The following is a 24,130-nucleotide window of genomic DNA, read 5'->3' as shown; positions in this document are numbered from 1 at the left end:
GAAACGGCATCGGAGCCCCTCCTCCATCTATGTAAATCAGGGGCAGTGCACGCCGTAGACGCGCGCAAAAAATATAGGGGCGTGGCTTCATGGGGAAGGGGTCTGGCCACAAAATAATACCAATTCATATAACGGTGCACTATCTGGTGGTAGTTCCGCCACTGGATCTTTTGGGGAGCCCTGCGGTCATGTGACAGACTGCAGATTTATACAGCTGGGCCTTAGGTAGTCCAGGCTCCGGGTATGGCCGCTGTAAGGCTTTCAGCATGGAGGAACAGTGCAAGTGCAGGTTTGCACCAGCGCACACCTTCACAGGGGGTAGAGAGTGGTGAGCTGCATTCATAAACTTCCCCCCACTCACAGTGACTCACCAGGCAGCAGATGTTTTCCCCCCAATTCCTCTAGTAGCAGGAGAGAAAGCCGGGAGCAGGCAGGACACAATGAGGGAGGTGCAGACTCAAGCAGCCCGCACTCCAATAATGGTGGCCGGATGGTCCGGGAGTCAGCAGGCACACATGCAGCAGAGGGACCCAGATTCCGTCTCATCATACAGTTAAGGAAGGTGGGAGGCCCCCGGAGAGGTACCAGTGGTAGCTGAATGGAGGACAAATAGCCCAAGAGGCCAGGGAGGGCACCGGAGCACTCAGCCCCATTATCAGGATGGCGGGCGGGAGCTCTGGGATCCGACAGCAGTACAGGCGGCAGCAGGAGTCGGGGCTGGAGCCAGATGACACCTGGCAGGCTGCCAAGAGGAGACCCCACCGCAGAGACAGCAATTGCAGTCGGGGAGCGCAGGTGGACTCGGCGCCGCTGTACCGCGATGGCGGGCACAGCTCCGGGATACAGCAGGAGCACAAGGGTCAGCGGAAGTCAGGTCCAGCGCGCACTCTGCAGGCTGTCGGGGGGGGGGGGCTCCACAGGGACACAAGCGGCAGCGAGAAGCAGCTAGAGGGTGAAAGGAGGACACCGACGCACAGTGCACACTGACCTGCTCACAATATGTCCCTGGACTGGCCGCTGTGTGCTGCGGGCCGCAGCAGGCGGCATGTAATGAGTCAGTTTGACTCATTACATGCCGCGCTGGCTTTGGGCCCCTTGAAAGCGGCGGGCCCCAGTGCAAGGCACTGCCTGCACTGGTGGTAGTTCCGCCTCTGCTGTCACGTCCTTCCTAGCCTTTATCAGCGTAGGAATAACTTCATCCGGAATGCCTTTTTCCGCTAAGATCCGGCGTTCAACCGCCATGCCGTCAAACGCAGCCGCGGTAAGTCTTGGAACAGACAGAGCCCATGTTGCAACAGATCCTGTCTGAGAGGCAGAGGCCACGGGTCCTCTGTGAGCATTTCTTGCAGTTCCGGGTACCAAGTCCTTCTTGGCCAATCCGGAACAATGAGTATTGGGGGTAATTCCAAGTTGATCGCAGCAGGATTTTTGATAGCAACTGGGCAAAACCATGTGCACTGCAGGGGTGGCAGATATAACATGTGCAGAAAGAGTTAGATTTGAGTGGGTTATTTTATTTCTGTGCAGGGTAAATACTGGCTGCTTTATTTTCACACTGCAAATTAGATTTCAGATTGAACACACCACACCCAAATCTAACTCTCTCTACACATGTTACATCTGCCTCCCCTGCAGTGCACATGGTTTTGCCCAACTGCTAATAAAAATCCTGCTGCGATCAACTTGGAATTACCCCCATTGTTCTCACTCCTCTTTTTCTTACGATTCTCAGCACCTTGGGTATGAGAGGAAGAGGAGGAAACACATAGACCGACTGGAACACCCACGGTGTTACTAGAGCGTCCACAGCTATCGCCTGAGGGTCTCTTGACCTGGCGCAATACCTTTGTAGCTTTTTGTTGAGGCGGGATGCCATCATGTCCACCTGTGGCAGTTCCCATCGATTTGTAATCTGAGTGAAGACTTCCTGATGAAGTCCCCACTCTCCCGGGTGGAGGTCGTGCCTGCTGAGGAAGTCTGCTTCCCAGTTGTCCACTACCGGAATGAACACTGCTGACAGTGCTTGCACGTGATTCTCCGCCCAACGAAGAATTCTGGTGGCTTCCGCCATCGCCACCCTGCTTCTTGTGCCGCCCTGGCGGTTTACATGCACACTGAATGAGCCGAAACTCACATTCTAGCACACTGAATGAGCCGAAATTCACATTGTAGCACACTGAATGAGCCGAAATTCACCTTGTAGCACACTGAATGAGCAGAAATTCACATTATAGCACACAGAATGAGCCGAAATTCACATTGTAGCACACTGAATGAGCCGAAATTCACATTATAGCACACTGAATGAGCCGAAATTCACCTTGTAACACACTGAATGAGCCGAAATTCACATTATAGCACACTGAATGAGCTGAAATTGTGACAGCAGGGACAGTCACAGTGACGACAGGGAGAGAGAGAGAGTGACAACAGGGAGAGAAAGAGAGTGACGACAGGGAGAGAAAGAGAGTGACGACAGGGAGAGAAAGAGAGTGACGACAGGGAGAGAAAGAGTGACGACAGGGAGAGAAAGAGAGTGACGACAGGGAGAGAGAGAGAGTGACGACAGGGAGAGAGTGACGACAGTAAGAGAGTGACGAGAGTTACGACAGGGATAGAGAGTGACGACTGGGAGAGAGAGTGACGACAGGGAGAGAGAGTGACGACAGGGAGAGAGAGTGACGACAGGGAGAGAGTGACGACAGGGAGAGAGTGACGACAGTGACGACAGGGAGAGAGAGTGACGACAGGGTGAGAGGTGACAGCAGGGGAACATTACCTCATTTGTTGCTGATGGCTGGCAGCGGTGAGCGGTGGGCTGCTGGTGGCGGCGGGCGGCTGTCGGCTGGTTGCGAGCGGCTGGTGGCTGGTGGTGAGCGGCGTGCATTGGGCGGCTGTGAGCTAATACAGCGCTCTACACGGCCGCCGCGCAGGGACGGAGAGCACAATGTGCAGCAGGATGGCCACTTCCCTTGCCTCCTGCTGCACTTTCAGTTCCGCAGTTTCGGGTCAGTGGAAGAAGTGGCGGTATACCATACCGCCCCACTTCGACCACTGTGTGTGTGTATATATATATATATTCTTCTTTTATCACTTATGTTTTCACTGCACATGGGTATTCTTACCTGAGGAAAAGGCTGTTAGGCCTTGAAACGTCGTAAGCAACCTGCCATGTTTTCTTTGTTGTTATGAACACGTTTGTTCTTTTTTCACAATGATTTGAATACAAGCTTTTACAAGTCCTTCGAGTGCCGCCTCTTTTTCCTTTGCTGCATACACCTGAGCCACAGGTGGGGAAGGATATGCCATTGTATCATCATCAGGAGGGCACCCAGGCATTTATTCCTTATTATTGAGTGCCGGATGTGTTCACCAGTATATATATATATATATATTTATATATTTATATATACATATATGTATATATATATATATATATATATATATATATATATACACACACACACTGTATGTATATATACATACACACACACACATATATATATATATATATATATATATAATGGTGTATGAATTAAATACACCATCCTTTCACATACTTTCAAGTCTCCAGAGTGCTGCCTTATTGCAAAATGGTTATAATAAGATTTTACTCACCGGTAAATCTATTTCTCGTAGTCCGTAGTGGATGCTGGGGACTCCGTAAGGACCATGGGGAATAGACGGGCTCCGCAGGAGACTGGGCACTCTAAGAAAGAATTAGGACTACTGGTGTGCACTGGCTCCTCCCTCTATGCCCCTCCTCCAGACCTCAGTTAAGGAAACTGTGCCCGGAAGAGCTGACATTACAAGGAAAGGATTTTGGAATCCAGGGTAAGACTCACACCAGCCACACCAATCACACCGTATAACTTGTGATAACATATCCAGTTAACAGTATGAAAAACAACAGAGCATCAGACAACCTGATGCAACATAACATAACCCTTATTTAAGCAATAACTATATACAAGTATTGCAGAAGAAGTCCGCACTTGGGACGGGCGCCCAGCATCCACTACGGACTACGAGAAATAGATTTACCGGTGAGTAAAATCTTATTTTCTCTAACGTCCTAGTGGATGCTGGGGACTCCGTAAGGACAATGGGGATTATACCAAAGCTCCCAAACGGGCGGGAGAGTGCGGATGACTCTGCAGCACCGAATGGGCAAACACAAGGTCCTCCTCAGCCAGGGTATCAAACTTGTAGAATTTTGTAATGCCGAGACCCCTCGGGCAGCCGCCCAAGAAGAGCCCACTTTCCTTGTGGAATGGGCTTTTACTGATTTTGGATGCGGCAATCCAGCCACAGAATGAGCCTGCTGAATCGTGTTATAGATCCAGCGAGCAATAGTTTGCTTTGAAGCAGGAGCACCCAGCTTGTTGGATGCATACAGGATAAACAGCGAGTCAGTTTTCCTGACTCCAGCCGTTCTGGCTACATAAATCTTCAAAGCCCTGACTAAATCAAGAATCCTCCAAGTCACGAGTAGCCGCAGGCACCACAATAGGTTGGTTCAAATGAAAAGATGACACCACCTTCGGCAGAAATTGCGGACGAGTCCGTAATTCTGCCCTGTCCATATGGAAAACCAGATAGGGGCTTTTACATGACAAAGCCGCCAATTCTGACACACGCCTAGCCGGAGTTAAGGCCAATAGCATGACCACTTTCCACGTGAGATACTTTAGCTCCACGGTCTTAAGTGGCTCAAACCAGTGAGATTTCAGGAAACTCAACACCACGTTAAGATCCCAAGGTGCCACAGGAGGCACAAAAGGGGGCTGAATATGCAGCACTCCCTTTACAAACGTCTGAACTTCAGGAAGCGAAGCCAGTTCCTTTTTAAAGAAAATGGATAGGGCCGAAATCTGGACCTTTATGGATCCTAATTTTAAGTCCATAGTCACTCCTGACTGTAGGAAGTGTAGGAACCGACCCAGCTGGAATTCCTCTGTAGGGGCCTTCCTGGCCTAACACCAAGCAACATATTTTCGCCATATACGGTGATAATGTTTTGCTGTCACGCAGTGGCGGAACTAGCGAGCAGCGGGCCCAGGTGCAACAAAATGCTTTGGGCCCCATCCCGTACAAGTCCACCCCCTCACCCCTAGAGAGGATCTGGTGAGGGGGACCTGCTCAGGGCCAGAGAAATGGATACCTAGCAACAGTGCCATAAATAGACATTTTAGCGCTGTGTGCAAGAAACGGCATCGGAGCCCCTCCTCCATCTATGTAAATCAGGGGCAGTGCACGCCGTAGACGCGCGCAAAAAATATAGGGGCGTGGCTTCATGGGGAAGGGGTCTGGCCACAAAATAATACCAATTCATATAACGGTGCACTATCTGGTGGTAGTTCCGCCACTGGATCTTTTGGGGAGCCCTGCGGTCATGTGACAGACTGCAGATTTATACAGCTGGGCCTTAGGTAGTCCAGGCTCCGGGTATGGCCGCTGTAAGGCTTTCAGCATGGAGGAACAGTGCAAGTGCAGGTTTGCACCAGCACACACCTTCACAGGGGGTAGAGAGTGGTGAGCTGCATTCATAAACTTCCCCCCACTCACAGTGACTCACCAGGCAGCAGATGTTTTCCCCCCAATTCCTCTAGTAGCAGGAGAGAAAGCCGGGAGCAGGCAGGACACAATGAGGGAGGTGCAGACTCAAGCAGCCCGCACTCCAATAATGGTGGCCGGATGGTCCGGGAGTCAGCAGGCACACATGCAGCAGAGGGACCCAGATTCCGTCTCATCATACAGTTAAGGAAGGTGGGAGGCCCCCGGAGAGGTACCAGTGGTAGCTGTATGGAGGACAAATAGCCCAAGAGGCCAGGGAGGGCACCGGAGCACTCAGCCCCATTATCAGGATGGCGGGCGGGAGCTATGGGATCCGACAGCAGTACAGGCGGCAGCAGAAGTCGGGGCTGGAGCCAGATGACACCTGGCAGGCTGCCAAGAGGAGACCCCACCGCAGAGACAGCAATTGCAGTCGGGGAGCGCAGGTGGACTCGGCGCCGCTGTACCGCGATGGCGGGCAGCAGCTCCGGGATACAGCAGGAGCACAAGGGTCAGCGGAAGTCAGGTCCAGCGCGCACTCTGCAGGCTGTCGGGGGGGGGGCTCCACAGGGACACAAGCGGCAGCGAGAAGCAGCTAGAGGGTGAAAGGAGGACACCGACGCACAGTGCACACTGACCTGCTCACAATATGTCCCTGGACTGGCCGCTGTGTGCTGCGGGCCGCAGCAGGCGGCATGTAATGAGTCAGTTTGACTCATTACATGCCGCGCTGGCTTTGGGCCCCTTGAAAGCGGCGGGCCCCAGTGCAAGGCACTGCCTGCACTGGTGGTAGTTCCGCCTCTGCTGTCGCGTCCTTCCTAGCCTTTATCAGCGTAGGAATAACTTCATCCGGAATGCCTTTTTCCGCTAAGATCCGGCGTTCAACCGCCATGCCGTCAAACGCAGCCGCGGTAAGTCTTGGAACAGACAGAGCCCATGTTGCAACAGATCCTGTCTGAGAGGCAGAGGCCACGGGTCCTCTGTGAGCATTTCTTGCAGTTCCGGGTACCAAGTCCTTCTTGGCCAATCCGGAACAATGAGTATTGGGGGTAATTCCAAGTTGATCGCAGCAGGATTTTTGATAGCAACTGGGCAAAACCATGTGCACTGCAGGGGTGGCAGATATAACATGTGCAGAAAGAGTTAGATTTGAGTGGGTTATTTTATTTCTGTGCAGGGTAAATACTGGCTGCTTTATTTTCACACTGCAAATTAGATTTCAGATTGAACACACCACACCCAAATCTAACTCTCTCTACACATGTTACATCTGCCTCCCCTGCAGTGCACATGGTTTTGCCCAACTGCTAATAAAAATCCTGCTGCGATCAACTTGGAATTACCCCCATTGTTCTCACTCCTCTTTTTCTTACGATTCTCAGCACCTTGGGTATGAGAGGAAGAGGAGGAAACACATAGACCGACTGGAACACCCACGGTGTTACTAGAGCGTCCACAGCTATCGCCTGAGGGTCTCTTGACCTGGCGCAATACCTTTGTAGCTTTTTGTTGAGGCGGGATGCCATCATGTCCACCTGTGGCAGTTCCCATCGATTTGTAATCTGAGTGAAGACTTCCTGATGAAGTCCCCACTCTCCCGGGTGGAGGTCGTGCCTGCTGAGGAAGTCTGCTTCCCAGTTGTCCACTCCCGGAATGAACACTGCTGACAGTGCTTGCACGTGATTCTCCGCCCAACGAAGAATTCTGGTGGCTTCCGCCATCACCACCCTGCTTCTTGTGCCGCCCTGGCGGTTTACATGAGCCACTGCGGTGATGTTGTCTAACTGAATCATCACCGGATGGTTGCGAAGCAGAGGCTCCGCTTGACTCAGGGCGGTGTATATGGCCCTTAGTTCCAGGATATTTATATGCAGACAAGTCTCCTGACTTGACCACAGCCCTTGGAAGTTTCTTCCCTGAGTGACTGCCCCCCCATCCTCGGAGGCTTGCATCCGTGGTCACCAGGACCCAGTCCTGTATGCCGAACCTGCCGCCCTCGAGAAGGTGAGCACTCTGCAGCCACCACAGAAGAGACACCCTGGCCCTGGGGGATAGGGTGAGCAGCCGATGCATTTGAAGATGCGATCCGGACCACTTGTCCAACAGATCGCATTGAAAGGTCCTCGCATGGAACCTGCCGAAGGGAATGGCCTCGTATGATGCCACCATCTTTCCCAGGACTCGTGTGCAGTGATGCACCGACACCTGTTTTGGTTTTAAGAGGTCTCTGACCAGAGTCACGAGCTCCTGAGCCTTCTCCGCCGGGAGAAACACCTTCTTCTGGTCCGTGTCCAGAATCATGCCCAGGAAGGGCAGACGCGTCGTAGGAATCAGCTGCGACTTTGGAATATTCAGAATCCAGCCATGCTGTTGCAACACTTCCTGAGAGTGTGCTACGCTGACCAGCAACTGCTCCCGGGACCTCGCCTTTATGAGGAGATCGTCCAAGTATGGGATAATTGTGAATCCTTGCTTTCGTAGGAGCACCATCATTTCCGCCATTACCTTGGTAAATATTCTCGGAGCCGTGGACAGACCAAACGGCAACGTCTGGAATTGGTAATGACAGTCCTGTACCACAAATCTGAGGTACTCCTGATGAGGTGGATAAATGGGGACATGCAGGTAAGCATCCTTTATGTCCAGAGACACCATAAAATCCCCCTCTTCCAGGCTTGCAATGACCGCTCTGAGCGATTCCATCTTGAACTTGAACCTTTTCAGGTAAATGTTCAGGGATTTTAAATTCAATATGGGTCTGACCGAACCGTCCGGTTTCAGTACCACAAACATTGTGGAATAGTAACCCCTTCCCTGTTGAAGGAGGGGAACCTTTACCACCACCTGCTGGAGATATAATTTGTGAATTGCCGCTAACACTACTTCCCTTTCTATGGGGGAAGCTGGCAGGGCCGATTTGAGGTAACGGTGAGGGGGCATCACTTCGAATTCCAGCTTGTATCCCTGAGACACAATCTGTATAGCCCAGGGATCCACCTGTGAGCGAACCCACTGGTGGCTGAAATGACGGAGACGCGCCCCCACCGCTCCTGGCTACACCCGTGGAGCCCCAGCATCATGCGGTGGATTTAGTGGAAGCCGGGGAGGACTTCTGTTCCTGGGAACTAGCTGTATTGTGCAGCTTCTTTCCTCTACCCCTGCCTCTGGCAAGAAAGGACGCACCTCTAACTTTCTTGCTTCTTTATGATCGAAAGGACTGCATTTGGTAATACGGTGCTTTCTTAGGTTGTGAGGGAATATATGGCAAAAATCTTGACTTCCCAGCTGTAGCTGTGGAAACTAGGTCCGAGAGACCGTCCCCAAACAATTCCTCACCCTTATAAGGTAAAACCTCCATGTGCTTTTTTGAGTCTGCATCACCTGTCCATTGCCGAGTCCACAGGACCCTTCTGGCAGAAACTGACATTGCATTTATTCTAGAGCCCAGTAGGCAAATGTCCCTCTGGGCATCCCTCATATATAGGACAGCGTCCTTTATATGCCCCAGGGTCAGTAAAATAGTATCCTTGTCCAAGGTATCCAGTTCCTCAGACAGAGTATCAGTCCATGCTGCTACAGCACTTCACATCCAGGCCGACGCAATTGCCGGCCTCAGTAGAGTACCTGAATGTGTATACACAGACTTCAGGATACCTTCCTGCTTCCTATCCACAGGATCCTTTAGGGAGGCCGTATCCTGTGACGGCAGGGCCCCCTTCTTAGATAAGCGTGTCAAAGCTTTGTCTACGCTAGGGGAGGATTCCCAGCGTAACCTGTCCGTTGGCGGGAAAGGATACGCCATAAGTAACCTTTTCGAAATCAGCACTTTCCTATCAGGAGAATCCCACGCTTTTTCACATAACTCATTTAACTCATGTGAAGGGGGAAAAGTCACCTCTTGCTTTTTCTCCCCAAACATATAAACCCTCTTGTCAGGGACAGGGTTTACCTCCGATATGTGCAATACATCCTTCATTGCTATAATCATGTAGCGGATGGCTTTAGCCATTTTAGGCTGCAATTTTGCATCATCGCCATCGACACTGGAATCAGAATCCGTGTCGATATCTGTGTCAACAATTTGGGATAGTGGGCGCTTCTGAGACTCTGACGGCCTCTGCGCTGTAGGAGCAGGCATGGGTTGAGACCCCGACTGTCCCAAGGCTTCAGCTTTATCCAACCTTTTATGCAAGGAGTTTACATTATCATTTAACACCTTCCACATATCCATCCAATCAGGTGTCGGCGCCGTCGGCGGAGACACCTCATTCATCTGCACCTGCTCTGCTTCCACATAGCCTTCCTCGTCAAACATGTCGACACAATCGTACCTCCACACCACACACACAGGGGATGCTCTATTTGAGGACAGAACCCCCACAAGGCCTTTTGGAGAGACAGAGAGAGAGAGTATGCCAGCACACACCCCAGCGCTATATGACCCAGGAATTACACAGTAACTTAGTGTTTACCCAGTAGCTGCTGTATTTGTGATTATTGCGCTAAATTTATGTGACCCCCCTCTCTTTTTACCCTCCTTCTACCGTGAGTCTGCAGGGGAGAGCCTGGGGAGCTTCCTCTCAGCGGAGCTGTGGAGAGAAAATGGCGCTGGTGAGTGCTGAGGAAGAAGCCCCGCCCCCTCAGCGGCGGGCTTCTGTCCCGCGATTTTGTGTAAAAATAATGGCAGGGGCTCATGCATATATACAGTGCCCAGCTGTATATATGCCCCATTTTGCTAGGAGGTACTCAATTGCTGCCCAGGGCGCCACCCCCTGCGCCCTGCACCCTACAGTGACCGGAGTGTGTGGGTGTAATGTGGGAGCAATGGCGCACAGCTGCAGTGCTGTGCGCTACCTCATATGAAGACAGGAGTCTTCTGACGCCGATTTTGACGTCTTCTTGCTTCACCCGCCGGCTTCTGTCTTCTGGCTCTGCGAGGGGGACGGCGGCGCGGCTCCGGGAACGGACGACCAAGGTTAAGTTCCTGTGTTCGATCCCTCTGGAGCTAATGGTTTCCAGTAGCCTAAGAAGCGCAACCTAGCCGCAGTTAGTAGGTTTGCTTCTCTCCCCTCAGTCCCACGTAGCAGAGAGTCTGTTGCCAGCAGAAGCTCTCTGAAAATAAAAAACCTAACTAAAATACTTTTTTATCAGCAAGCTCAGGAGAGCTCACTAAAATGCACCCAGCTCCGTCCGGGCACAGATTCTAACTGAGGTCTGGAGGAGGGGCATAGAGGGAGGAGCCAGTGCACACCAGTAGTCCTAATTCTTTCTTAGAGTGCCCAGTCTCCTGCGGAGCCCGTCTATTCCCCATGGTCCTTACGGAGTCCCCAGCATCCACTAGGACGTTAGAGAAATATAGTTATATATATATATATATATATATATATATATATATATTAAGATAGAAGGCAAGAAAGTGCTATTTTAGGTCAAGTTGCTTCCTGGAATATTGTGTCCCAAAAGAGACTACCCCCACAGTGCAGGGCTGCTTTTAGGGGTTAAAGTAGCTGGTATGTATGGCTGTAAATCTATGGTGCAGCGCCTCATACCTTCCACTCTGCACCCTGTGCTGAGAGACATGTTGCTGCGCAGCGTCTCGCGCTGCGCTGGTACCTTTATGCCGCCACGATGACCGGAGCACCCCTCTCTGCAGGTCTCCGGTGAATACTCACCAGCCTTCTGACTTCTGGCTCTGTTAGGGGGTGGCGGCAGTGCTGTGGGAGTGAGCAGCATCCAGGCAAGGGCTGTGTGCAGTACCCTTCAGGAGCTAATGGTGTCCTGTCAGCGGAAGCAGAGCCATTAAACTAATGGAGAAGTTGGTTCCTACTTCCCCCCCTAAGTCCCACGAAGCAGGGAAGCTGTTGCCAGCAGTCTCCCTGAAAATAAAAAACCTAACAAAGTCTTTTCCTGCAAAACTCAGTAGAGCTTCACTGATGTGCAGCCAGTCTCCCGGGCACATTTTCTAAACTGAGGTCATGAGGAGGGGCATAGAGGGAGGAGCCAGTTCACACTGTTAAAAAGTCTTAAAGTGCCGAAGGCTCCTGCGGAACCGTCTATACACCCATGGTACTAAAATGGACCCCAGCATCCTCTAGGACGTAAGAGAAAATGTGATTGGCAGATGAAGGTAACATTGCCTTTCCCCCCACAGCTCACAAGCAGGGCCCGCCCTAACCTTTGTCACGTCTGCATCCTCTCCATTAACCTTGTTTGCCCTTGTTCTGTGTATAAAAGGTTTCTATGAGATTTGCTAGCAATGTAAAGCTGACTGGGCTGCCGTACTCATGTCATTTAAAATGCAAACTAAGCTAAACACAAGAGATGTTAAACTATGCTAAAACAGCCCACATGACGGCCTCACATCCCCACCTTACTTAACTCAGATCTGATCACTCATGCGATCAGATAGTCGCCGCAGAGTGAAAATCCGCCCCGTGCAAGTCTGTGTACGCCGTGCAAAAATCTTGCCATTCGTCAGTCAGCTACAAATCCGTTCGCAGCTCACTCACCATCGAATGTTTTTTCCAGTCTGTGCGTAGCCCAGGAACTACTCCAACAGTGCGAAAGAATCAGGCTGATGATGGCCGGAGCTGAGGTTACACACCCTCCCTGAAAACGCTTGGGAACGCCTGCGTTTTTCCTGACACTCCCAGAAAACGGGCAGTTACCACCCCCAAACGCCTGCTTCCCATCAATCAACTTGCGTACGCCATAAAAAAATTTGGTGGATTCATTTGCAGTTTGGCTTTGCGTGTGCGCTCTACGATCCGTATGCATGTGCAATCGATCGATAATCATCGAATTCGCACAACAGAGATCAAGTCTGAATTGGGCCCGTAGTTCACAGTAATTCACAGAGATTATTATTAATGTGGAATGTACTTGTCATTCTATGAATTGTAGCTTCTAGGTATAGGTCTGACATACCAAACAAACAGTACTCTGAAAGTGACTATGGGACACTTCTACAAAGCATTCACAATTAGCAGCAATAGGCATTTAGCATACTGTGTTGGTTTGACACATATAGAGGTTGGTTGCACAGCAGTTGGTATAAGTTTAACATTTGGGCAGCACCTGCCAGTGAGATTTATTATACCAGCAGTGGAAACATATGAGCAACTGACAAAACAGCAATGCCAGAGCCTGGGAACGTGAGACAAACCACAGTCACAATCATCACAGTGTAGGGAACGCTGGGGTGTACAGTGATTGTATAAGATACTGATGATCTCTGGAAAGATCCCACCTGCAGCTGAGTAGCTGTAGGTTTTCTTAATGAAAGGGACAGCTTTAACCACAACACACAATACTGTACATGAAACAACATCTGACATTCATAAAATATATGTCGACTTGGATTAGCCTGAGAAGCTGGTGAGATGAGAGGGCATTATTAACAGACATTGGCCCTCATTCCGAGTTGTTCGCTCGCTAGCTGCTTTTAGCAGCATTGCACACGCTAAGCCGCCGCCCTCTGGGAGTGAATCTTAGCTTAGCAGAATTGCGAACGAAAGATTAGCAAAATTGCGAATAGACATTTCTTAGCAGTTTCTGAGTAGCTCGAGACTTACTCGGCATCTGCGATCAGTTCAGTCAGTTTCGTTCCTGGTTTGACGTCACAAACACACCCAGCGTTCGCCCAGACACTCCCCCGTTTCTCCAGCCACTCCCGCGTTTTTCCCAGAAACGGCAGCGTTTTTTCACACACACCCATAAAACGGCCAGTTTCCGCCCAGAAACACCCACTTCCTGTCAATCACACTCCGATCACCAGAACGAAGAAAAAACCTCGTAATGCCGTGAGTAGAATACCAAACTTCTTAGCAAATTTACTTGACGCAGCCGCAGTGCGAACATTGCGCATGCGCAGTTAGCGGAAAATCGCACCGATGCGAAGGAAAATAACGAGCGAACAACTCGGAATGAGGGCCATTGAAAAGATTATCATGCAAGTGGTAGCCAGGCCATAGCAGAAAGACTCAGGGGTTCATTCCGAGTTGATCGCTGGCTAGCTACTTTTAGCAGCCGTGCAAACGCATAGTCACCGCCCACGGGGGAGTGTATTTTCGCTTTGCAAGTGTGCGTACATTTTGTGCAGTGTCAGAGTAGCTCTGGACTTACTCAGCCCTTGCGATCACTTCAGTCTTTTTGGTGCCGGAATTGACGTCAGACACCGGCCCTGCAAACGCTTGGACACGCCTACGTTTTCCCAAACACTCCCAGAAAACCGTCAGTTGACACCCATAAACGCCCTCTTTCTGTCAATCACCTTGCGTTCGGCTGTGCAAATGGAATCTTCGCTAAATCCATCGCCCAGCATCGATCCTCTTTGTACCCGTACGACGTGCCTGCGCATTGCGGTGCACACGCATGCGCAGTTTTGACGTTTTTTTACCTGATCGCTGTGCTGCGAAAATCGGCAGCGAGCGATCAACTCGGAATGACCCCCTCAAAGTCTAGTTGCATGCAAGGTGCAGTACCTCAGAATAGCCAGTAATGCAATTTGGCAGTATAGAGCAAATGTCTATGATGATGTTTGAGCAACAGGTAGAAGTGGGTAGTTTCTGCAGCGATAACGGGAAAAGCTGAGCGGCACCGACACAGAGGAAAATCAGATGGTACAGTGTAAATGATTCACTAGTGCAGCAATGTTTATCCAGTGGATCGGCCAGGCACAGCAGTAGCAGAAGTGGGATAGTGGTATTGATGGGCGTGACTGACACTTAATACAGAATAGGGAACACAGGTAGATTGTTAGTCCTGGCAGCAATACAGAGTAGTCAAAGTCACTGGCAAAAGGGTCCACTTGGGTTCAATTCTTGTTGGACGCAAGTGCAAGTGAAAATGAATCTCACAGATTTCAGCATACAAATAAAACAAACTGGCGCCTGCGCATGCCCGACATTAGGTATACTCAGAGGGACAGAGTTTACTGGAGCATACCAAGCACACTATCGGTAAAATGGTCATTTCTGAGCAGTAACTGGAAGGCGACCATGTGTTGTGGAGTGTCAGGGGAGTGTAGGAGGTGTGTCAGGGGTTTCTGTGCTCGATTGTAGCATGCAGAAAGAGACAGGACCAGTGGCGGCTCCATAAGGTGGGATGGAAGCGCAGTCCAAAATTAAAATAGGGGAGTCACGCCAACTACCACCCCAAACACTGCCAAACCTCACCAGCCAGGGCTCACTGGCAGTTGATGTGGCTCCCCTAGTTGAATTTTGAACTGTGCTGCAGCCCCATCTGTGAAGATGTTTTCGCCATACATATATCTTTGGCACCCATAATGCGGCTTGTGTAATTCCCGGTACTAGTGATGAGAGCAGCGGATGAAAGGGCAGACAGCGGGACAGGCCTCCGCATGCAGCTGTACGGATTGTTACTATACAAAGGCGGATCCTCTCATTTGCATAAGGACGTAATTAGGCTACAGAGGCCACATGGAAAAGCAGCTGCAGATGGGCGTCACTCAAAATCAGGACCCTGTAAGGATCTCCCTCAACTGTGTAGTGTTATTCTTGTTGTATCTACCTGCATGAGTGAGAAGCAATGGTTCATCAGTATCCCCAAGTGATCCTGCAGCCACCCTTCATTCATGATATCGGAACGCTCCTGCTCCGCTTCTTCCTTCCGGTTGTCACAGATGTCCCACAGACGGTCTCTGAGATCCTGGAGTTGGGAGAAAGCCAGACAATGTTTCCAGACAGTTACAGATATTTGCAGATAAATATAGCAGATGTCAGCAATTATATTATAAATATAAGATTATGAGCAGGATTAATGCCTCCCGAATTCAGCCGACGTGCGGGATGCCGGCCGAACTCGGGCGATTGTTTAAGGGGGCAATCCCTTACAAGGCAAAACCATGCCTTGCAAGTGATTGCCCTGTTAAAAAAAGTCAGAGTTGGATCGGCATCCGGCATGTCAGCTGAACTCAGCAATGTAGCCTCCTGGGCCCCACATCTTACTTTGAAAAGCTACAGTATACAGAGAAGAGAGGGGGACACTTTCCCGCATGCACACATGCGCCTCTCCCCTGCGTGGGGTCAGGGGTGGGGGGCACAACCATACACACTGCTGTACCTGTTTTTATTGGCACATGGAGAAAAGAATGGTCATCTGTGGATGCCCTTTTGTATTAAAATATAACTTTTATTGCTGGCTTATAAAATCCATTTTCAAATTGATAAAACAGTGAAATATAAAGGATAGGTAAATAAATAGGAAAAATGACAGTTATAGTCCATACACACTATGCAATATCGTTCACAAGCGGAATTATATTGTTCAGTCCTAACTGATATTGCATAATGTGTATGCATGATCCGACGTACGATGCGCGCTCCCGCGGGTCACATGTGACGTCATACGTCGGACTGCATGCAGTCTTGATGAGGTTATAGTGTGTATTTTTGAACTCCAGTGATGACTTTGTTTCTAGACATCGTTTGACATCGTTTGTATTGTGTACACATGATCCGATCTGATATGATATCTTATACAATATTGTATCGTATGGGATTGCATAATGTGTACATAGCATGAGGAACTGATTGGGTGGTACTTTATTCCCACAGCTTTGATAGATCTCCCCCCAAAAAGATGAAAATAGCCCCATTATACAAAACTAATAACAACTGGAGAAACAGTATCTCAGTACCTGAAGGATTTTGTAACCTAGAATAAAAGTGAGCTGATATATATATATATATACAGGTTGAGTATCCCATATCCAAATATTCCGAAATACGGAATATTCCGAAATACGGACTTTTCTGAGTGAGAGTGAGATATTGAAACCTTTGTTTTCTGATGGCTCAATGTACACAAACTTTGTTTAATACACAAAGTTATTAAAAATATTGTATTAAATGACCTTCAGGCTGTGTGTATAACTTGTATATGAAACATAAATGAATTGTGTGAATGTAGACACACTTTGTTTAATGCACAAAGTTATAAAAAATATTGGCTAAAATGACCTTCAGGCTGTGTGTATAAGGTGTATATGAAACATAAATGCATTCTGTGCTTAGATTTAGGTCCCATCACCATTATATCTCATTATGGTATGCAATTATTCCAAAATACGGAAAAATCCGATATCCAAAATACCTCTGGTCCCAAGCATTTTGGATAAGGGAGACTAAACCTGTATATATATATATATATATATATATATATATATATATATATATATATACACACTGTATATCAAGGTAAATATAAAAAATGGGCCTCAATCTCAATGTGAATAAACGTGCATTGCCCAGCAACACACTTTTATTTATTTACAGTTTCTTATATAGCGCAGCATATTCCGTTACACTTTACAATTACAACTTCATCCAAGCCTAACAGACATGGTGGCTACTGTTCTACCCCTGGATCTAATAAATGTCTGCAACTTTTACATATTGTATCATCCCTTTAAACCTACATCCAGCCTTTGGTGCCATTCCGCTTTCGTCTCTTCGTCTTCCCACATGTCCTCCGGCACAGAACTGAAGTCAGACTGCCACTGAGAGACAAACTCCTGCTTGTGGTCTGGGCGCTGCAAGTAATGCTTAAATTTACCTCTGGGAAAAAAAAAATTAATAAAAAAGAATACTTAATTGTACTGATGGAGTTCATTAACATCAAATGTTAACCTAGTAGTTGTAATACAAAGGAGTGGCTCAGTGGTAAAGTGCACTGCAGAAAAATGTATTCTGTTTATTAAGAACACTGGGGGTCATTCCGAGTTTTTCGCTAGATGTTTTCGGTCGCAACGCAGCGTTCAGGCAAAAAAGTGGCACTTCTGCGTATGCAGCGCAATGCGCACGCGCAACGTTTTTTCACAACGGCCGATGCAGTTTCACACAGGCTCTAGCGAAGCTTTTCAGTCGCACTGCTGGCCGCAGAGTGATTGACAGGAAGTGGGCGTTTCTGGGTGTGTACTGACCGTTTTCAGGGAGTGTTCGAAAAAACGCAGGCGTGCCAGGAAAAACGCAGGCGTGGCTGACCGAACACAGGGCGTGTTTGTGATGTCAAAACAGGAACTGAATGGTCTGAAGTGATCGCAAGCTAGGAGTAGGTCTGGAGCTACTCTGAAACTGCCCAAAATAATTTTTCATCCGCTTTGCAATCCTTTCGTTCGCACTTCTGCTAAGCTAAAATACACTCCCAGGGGGCGGAGGCTTAGCGTTTGCACGGCTGCTACAAACTGCTAGCAAGCGATCAACTCGGAATGAAGGCCTCTGTGCATTCATTCTGCTTTGCATCCAATCATTAAATGTCTTTTCAAAGGAACGATGTACAACATTTACAGAACACAATGGGGGTTATCCAGATGTGGTTGGAGGTGCGCTGTGCCTTGCAAAGTACCGATTATCGGTACTTTGCACATGCGCAGGACCCGTTCATGCGACATAACATGTAGTCCGGCATCAGGCTGTCATTGACAGTCTGATGCCGTTTGGGGGCAGGGAGGGAGCGGTGACGGTCTCCGTTTCTCCAAAGGGAGGCGTGTTGCTGCCGTTTAGGGGTAGGGAAGAGGCCATTGATCTCCGTGGTTGCACAGAAATTTCCTGGTCTCTGCGACGGACGGCTTGCCTGTCACCAGGACCACTATAAGCCTCCCGATGGTAATTGAGTGATCCGATGCTGCATCATAGGATGCAGGTCACATCACTACTGCAGCAGGAGGTGTCCGCTTTTAATAGACGCCTCCTGCTGCATCACCATACTATCACTGCAGATTCCAAGGACGTCATAGCAACTCACCCCACATCTGAATAAGGCCCAATATACAGCCTGATTGAGCAAACAAGAAAGTATAAAAGGTGATTTTTAACTAAGTACAAACGAAAGCAAGGTTTGAAATCCTTTGAACAAACTTTACATTATATATTCAAGTTGTGTTTTGTCTGAAGAATTAGTTCATAAACAGTTTAAAACATATAAACACAGCAAACAAGTTTAATTGAGAGTTAGGATATAAGCGTTACAAATGTACCTGATATCATATAGATAATGGATTACAATGAACCGTTCTTTTCTCATACTCCGTAGTCCGGCTTTGATGGCAGTTACGTATGTCTTTTCTATGGTCTGCCAATAAGGTACTAGGAACTCTGGAATTTCCTTTTAAAAAAGTATTAACAAAATTAAAATGGAAACTTCCTGCCTTAAAACTATTAGTATTTATTATACAATTGTCCCTGTTTTTCAGCAAAAGCTTTATTTCGGAGGAAATACTGAGATATTTTTATCTCAGGGTGCGTCTTAGTGTGTATAGTATAGTAGGTACCTAGGATCAAATTTTTGGTGGCAAAGAAATTGGTATACAGTCGCAAGTATAATGATGCATGGTCACTCCTGTCAGGCCTGCCTTTTGTCTTTTTACACAGACTGCATACTTTGGCCCTCATTCCGAGTTGATCGGTCGCAAGGCGAATTTAGCAGAGTTACACACGCTAAGCCGCCGCCTACTGGGAGTGAATCTTAGCTTCTTAAAATTGCGACCGATGTATTCGCAATATTGCGATTACTAACTACTTAGCAGTTTCTGAGTAGCTCCAGACTTACTCTGCCTGTGCGATCATTTCAGTGCTTGTCGTTCCTGGTTGACGTCACAAACACACCCAGCGTTCGCCCAGGCACTCCCACCGTTTCTCCGGCCACTCCTGCGTTTTTTCCGGAAACGGTAGCGTTTTCAGCCACACGCCCCTGAAACGCCGTGTTTCCGCCCAGTAACACCCATTTCCTGTCAATCACATTACGATCGCCGGAGCGAAGAAAAAGCCGTGAGTAAAAATACTTTCTTCATAGTAAAGTTACTTGGCGCAGTCGCAGTGCGAACTTTGCGCATGCGTACTAAGCGGATTTTCACTGCGATGCGATGAAAAAGAACGAGCGAACAACTCGGAATGAGGGCCTTTATACACAATTTTGCTACTTTTCCATCAATTCTTCTTTGCTTATAGTGTACTATGGGATTTATGCAGGTTTGTTAACAAACCAAAAAAAGCACACTTATGGGCAAAACCATATTGCACTGCAGGTGGGGCAGATGTAACATGTGCAGAGAGATTTAGATTGGCTGTCTTCAAACGGAAATATAAATTGCAGTGTGAAAATAAAGCAGCCAGTATTAACCATGCACACAAACAATATAACCCACCCAAATCTAAATCTCACTGCACATTTTACATCTGGCCCACCTGCAGTGCAATATGGTTTTGCCCATTAGTGTGTTTTTGTGGATCGCTAACAAACCTGAATAACCCCCCTTATACTTAGGATTGGTATAAAGTCGCAGATAAATAATGATGCATGGCCAAGTCACTCTTATTTAGAGCTGTCACTTGATTATTACCCTAGATCACAGGTTCTCAAACTCGGTCCTCAGGACCCCACACGGTGCATGTTTTGCAGGTCTCCTCACAGAATCACAAATGAAATAATTAGCTCCACCTGTGGACCTTTTAAAATGTGTCAGTGAGTAATTAATACACCTGTGCACTTGCTGGGTTACCTGCAAAACATGCACTGTGTGGGGTCCTGAGGACCGAGTTTGAGAACCTGTGCCCTAGATTATGTACTTTTTCCTCAATTTTGGTACTTTTTCTCCATTTTACATCTTAGTTTGCCTACAGTATACTAGGTACTAAGGATTAGTGTTTTGGTGCAGCTAATTGGCAAAGTAATCTGTTGAACACCGCCTTCCTCACAGCTGAGCAGTTCCGTTCAAACAATTCACAAAGTTCGTTTAGTTACAACAGTAACTGATTAGAACTACTGTGTAGCAAAATAGGATTTGTATACCGCATACCTCCCAACATGACCCTGTCCAGGAGGGACACAATGCTCTGCTCCTGGACTTTTCTCTTCATTTATGATTGCCATCGCCTGTGGTGAAACACCTTTCTTATCCATTAACCTGTTCAACACAGGTGCCGGCAATTATACGTTAAGAGAAAAGTCCAGAAGCAGAGCATTGTGTCCCTCCTGGAGAGGGTCATGTTGGGAGGTGTGATACCGTACAGAATGCCTCTGTTATCCACAGTACGTGCGGTGTCCCTCCTGGTTAGTGTTAGTGTGCAGTTATTTGCCTGACACCAGTCCACGAACTCCTGTTAAGGCTGACGAGGAGAAATACCAGCCGGGAGGTTAAGAGCCAGGAGGATAAGAGTGGTGAGGACTTAGCACAAACAGGTTCTCCTCCAGAGAAAGTTGATGGTGAGAAAAACACTAATGCTGCTTTCACATCGCAAAACCTGCTTTTGAAACGGTTCTTAAAACGGGTCTGAGCAGTTAAACCCCCTTCACATCGCATGTTGTAACCAGTATATTACCATTTCATTACCGTTTTGGTACCTTTCACACTGAACCCATTTCACCCATACAAAACAGTGGTTGTCATTATAAATGGACTTTTCTGGCCCACACATTATTAATAATTATTAATTAATTAATTATTAATAATTTGGATAGTCGTACGATGGAACCCAGCAGCTTGAAGCATTTTAACCATGTTTTTATATATGAGTGCATCCTTGACTGTCCCAGTTATTTGTCTGCAGATTTCCTCATCCCCTCTGATTCTTAGCAGCTCCCTCACCTCTTCATCACTCCAAGTTGCCATTGTATAATATATTTGCAGTAAGAAAACGCTTCTAAACCCACTCTCATGTGTCTGATGTGTTTTTTCTCCAGCTTCCTGCTTCTGCCTGGTTACATCACACATGGAGACAGCCTATCACCTCCTGTGGCTTGGAAATACTGTTTCAGAGCCTTTCACACTGCACAGTGAAACGGTTCTGAGCCGGGTAGGACCCTGCTTTTTAACCGTTTCAAAATACCAGTATTTTGAAAACGGTAAATTCAAGGTGGCCCTTTCACATCGCAGCTAGAACCGTTTAGGAAGGCTGAAAAATCGGCAATTTACTGGGTTAAAGCTGCGGTGTGAAAGGGGTATAACCAGGAGGGACACCGCACATACTGTGGATAACAGAGGCATTCTGTACGGTATACAAATCCCAGACCCTCCAACATGACCCGCCCCACTAGGTACAAAATGCTCTGTTTCTGGACTTCCCTCTTAATTTATGATTTCCATCACCTGTGTTGAACTAGTTGAATGATAAGAAAGCTGTTTCTTCACAGGTGATGGCAATCATAAATTAAGGTGGAAGTCCAGTAACAGAGCATTTTGTACCTAGTGGGGCGGGTCATGTTGGAGGGTATGAAATCCTATTTTGCTACACAGTAGTTCTAATCAGTTACTGTTGTAACTAAACTAACTTTGTGAATTGTTTGAACGGAACTGCTCAGCTGTGAGGAAGGCGGTGTTCAACAGATTGCTATTAACCACTTGCTTTGCTACAGTTACTAATCTGACTATGGATGCCTGGCTTTATTCAACAGATTGCTACTAATTACATCTTGTGCAATAAGTTGCTAAATTGATTCATGAATACATGGACTTGTGCAGATCGTTTATCACCTGAAAAAGTGATTAGATACAGTATATGTGGGATTTGTTAGTAATAGATCCCAGCGCAATATATATAAGTATATAAGATCTGTCTATTGTAATCAAGTTTTAATTATATATAAATACAATTTTTATTTAGTTAAAAAAGGCTATTTATGTGGCCGGCCGGCAATATATACAATTGTGATAGTTAAATGCATATTTTTATATAATATATAGATAATTAATAAAATCTACATTGGATTTGAAAAGCGCATTCTCAGTTTGTGTTTTTTTGGTTTAGTATTAGGGGTAAATGACCTATTACTCCTGAGAAAGCTGCTTTCAAATCCGCCAATTGCGGCGCCAGGAATATTGTGGTTTAATTGGCAAAGTGATGTGTTGCAGAGGTTGGTGTTGCTCCCTAGGTAAGATATGATAAATATATACAAGAGAAACTCCGTCTGGGGCACAATAAGTTATAAAATGGAATAACAAAAAAAACTACTAAGCACAAAATAAGATTTTACTCACCGGTAAATCTATTTCTCGTAGTCCGTAGTGGATGCTGGGAACTCCGTAAGGACCATGGGGAATAGCGGCTCCGCAGGAGACTGGGCACAACTAAAGACAGCTTTAGGTCACCTGGTGTGCACTGGCTCCTCCCACTATGACCCTCCTCCAAGCCTCAGTTAGGACACTGTGCCCGGACGAGCTGACATAATAAGGAAGGATTTTGAATCCCGGGTAAGACTCATACCAGCCACACCAATCACACCGTATAACTCGTGATACTATACCCAGTTAACAGTATGAATATAACTGAGCCTCTCAACAGATGGCTCAACAATAACCCTTTAGTTAGGCAATAACTATATACAAGTATTGCAGACAATCCGCACTTGGGATGGGCGCCCAGCATCCACTACGGACTACGAGAAATAGATTTACCGGTGAGTAAAATCTTATTTTCTCTGACGTCCTAGTGGATGCTGGGAACTCCGTAAGGACCATGGGGATTATACCAAAGCTCCCAAACGGGCGGGAGAGTGCGGATGACTCTGCAGCACCGAATGAGAGAACTCCAGGTCCTCCTCAGCCAGGGTATCAATTTTGTAGAATTTAGCAAACGTGTTTGCCCCTGACCAAGTTGCAGCTCGGCAAAGTTGGAAAGCCGAGACCCCTCGGGCAGCTGCCCAAGATGAGCCCACCTTCCTTGTGGAATGGGCTTTTACAGATTTTGGCTGCGGTAGTCCAGCCGCAGAATGCGCCAGATGAATTGTGCTACAAATCCAGCGAGCAATAGTCTGCTTAGAAGCAGGAGCACCCAGTTTGCTGGGTGCATACAGGATAAACAGCGAGTCAGTTCTCCTGACTCTAGCCGTCCTGGAAACATAATTTTTCAAGGCCCTGACTACGTCCAGTAACTTGGAAGCCTCCAAGTCCCTAGTAGCCGCAGGCACTACAATAGGTTGGTTCAAGTGAAAAGCTGATATCACCTTAGGGAGAAACTAGGGACGAGTCCTCAATTCTGCCCTATCCATATGGAAAATCAGATAAGGACTTTTATATGACAAAGCCGCCAATTCTGATACACGCCTGGCCGAAGCCAAGGCCAATAACATGACCACTTTCCGCGTGAGATATTTTAGATCCACGGTTTTTAGTGGCTCACACCAATGTGATTTTAAGAAACTCAACACCACGTTGAGAACCCAAGGTGCCACTGGAGGCACAACCGGGGGCTGAATATGCAGCACTCCTTTTACAATGTCAGAACTTCAGGTACTGAAGATAGTTCTTTCTGGAAGAAAATCGACAGAGCCGAGATCTGTACCTTAATGGAGCCTAATTTTAGGCCCATAGACACTCCTGCTTGTAGGAAATGCAGAAATCGACCTAGTTGAAATTCCTCTCTTGGGGTCTTTTTTGGCCTCACACCAAGCAACATATTTTCGCCATATGCGGTGATAATGTTTTGCAGTTACATCTTTCCTGGCTTGAATCAGCGTAGGAATGACTTCCTCCGGAATGCCCTTTTCCTTTAGGATCCGGCGTTCAACCGCCATGCCGTCAAAACGTAGCCGCGGTAAGTCTTGGAACAGACAGGGCCTC

The 24,130-nt window shown here is 47.7% G+C and overlaps 1 protein-coding gene across 3 annotated transcripts in view; it reads right to left on the bottom strand.

Annotated features, from left to right (window-relative positions):
- Nucleotides 1–24,130, bottom strand: part of SPEF2 (sperm flagellar 2) — an 853,267-nt gene that overhangs the window by 115,502 nt on the left and 713,635 nt on the right. For all 3 annotated transcript variants that reach the window (XM_063960786.1, XM_063960790.1, XM_063960798.1), the window contains 3 exons: nucleotides 18,554–18,681; nucleotides 16,997–17,135; nucleotides 15,088–15,225 (listed from right to left, as the gene is read on the bottom strand). In XM_063960786.1, coding sequence (XP_063816856.1) covers nucleotides 15,088–15,225; nucleotides 16,997–17,135; nucleotides 18,554–18,681 — 405 coding nt within the window. The remainder of the gene's footprint in view (nucleotides 1–15,087; nucleotides 15,226–16,996; nucleotides 17,136–18,553; nucleotides 18,682–24,130) is intronic.

This window comes from Pseudophryne corroboree, chromosome 1 (assembly GCF_028390025.1).
Source record: "Pseudophryne corroboree isolate aPseCor3 chromosome 1, aPseCor3.hap2, whole genome shotgun sequence".
In the NCBI taxonomy this organism is placed as follows: Eukaryota; Metazoa; Chordata; class Amphibia; order Anura; family Myobatrachidae; genus Pseudophryne; species Pseudophryne corroboree.
The sequence above is the reverse complement of the archived record's forward strand: the minus strand, read 5'-3'. Positions and strand labels throughout refer to the sequence as shown.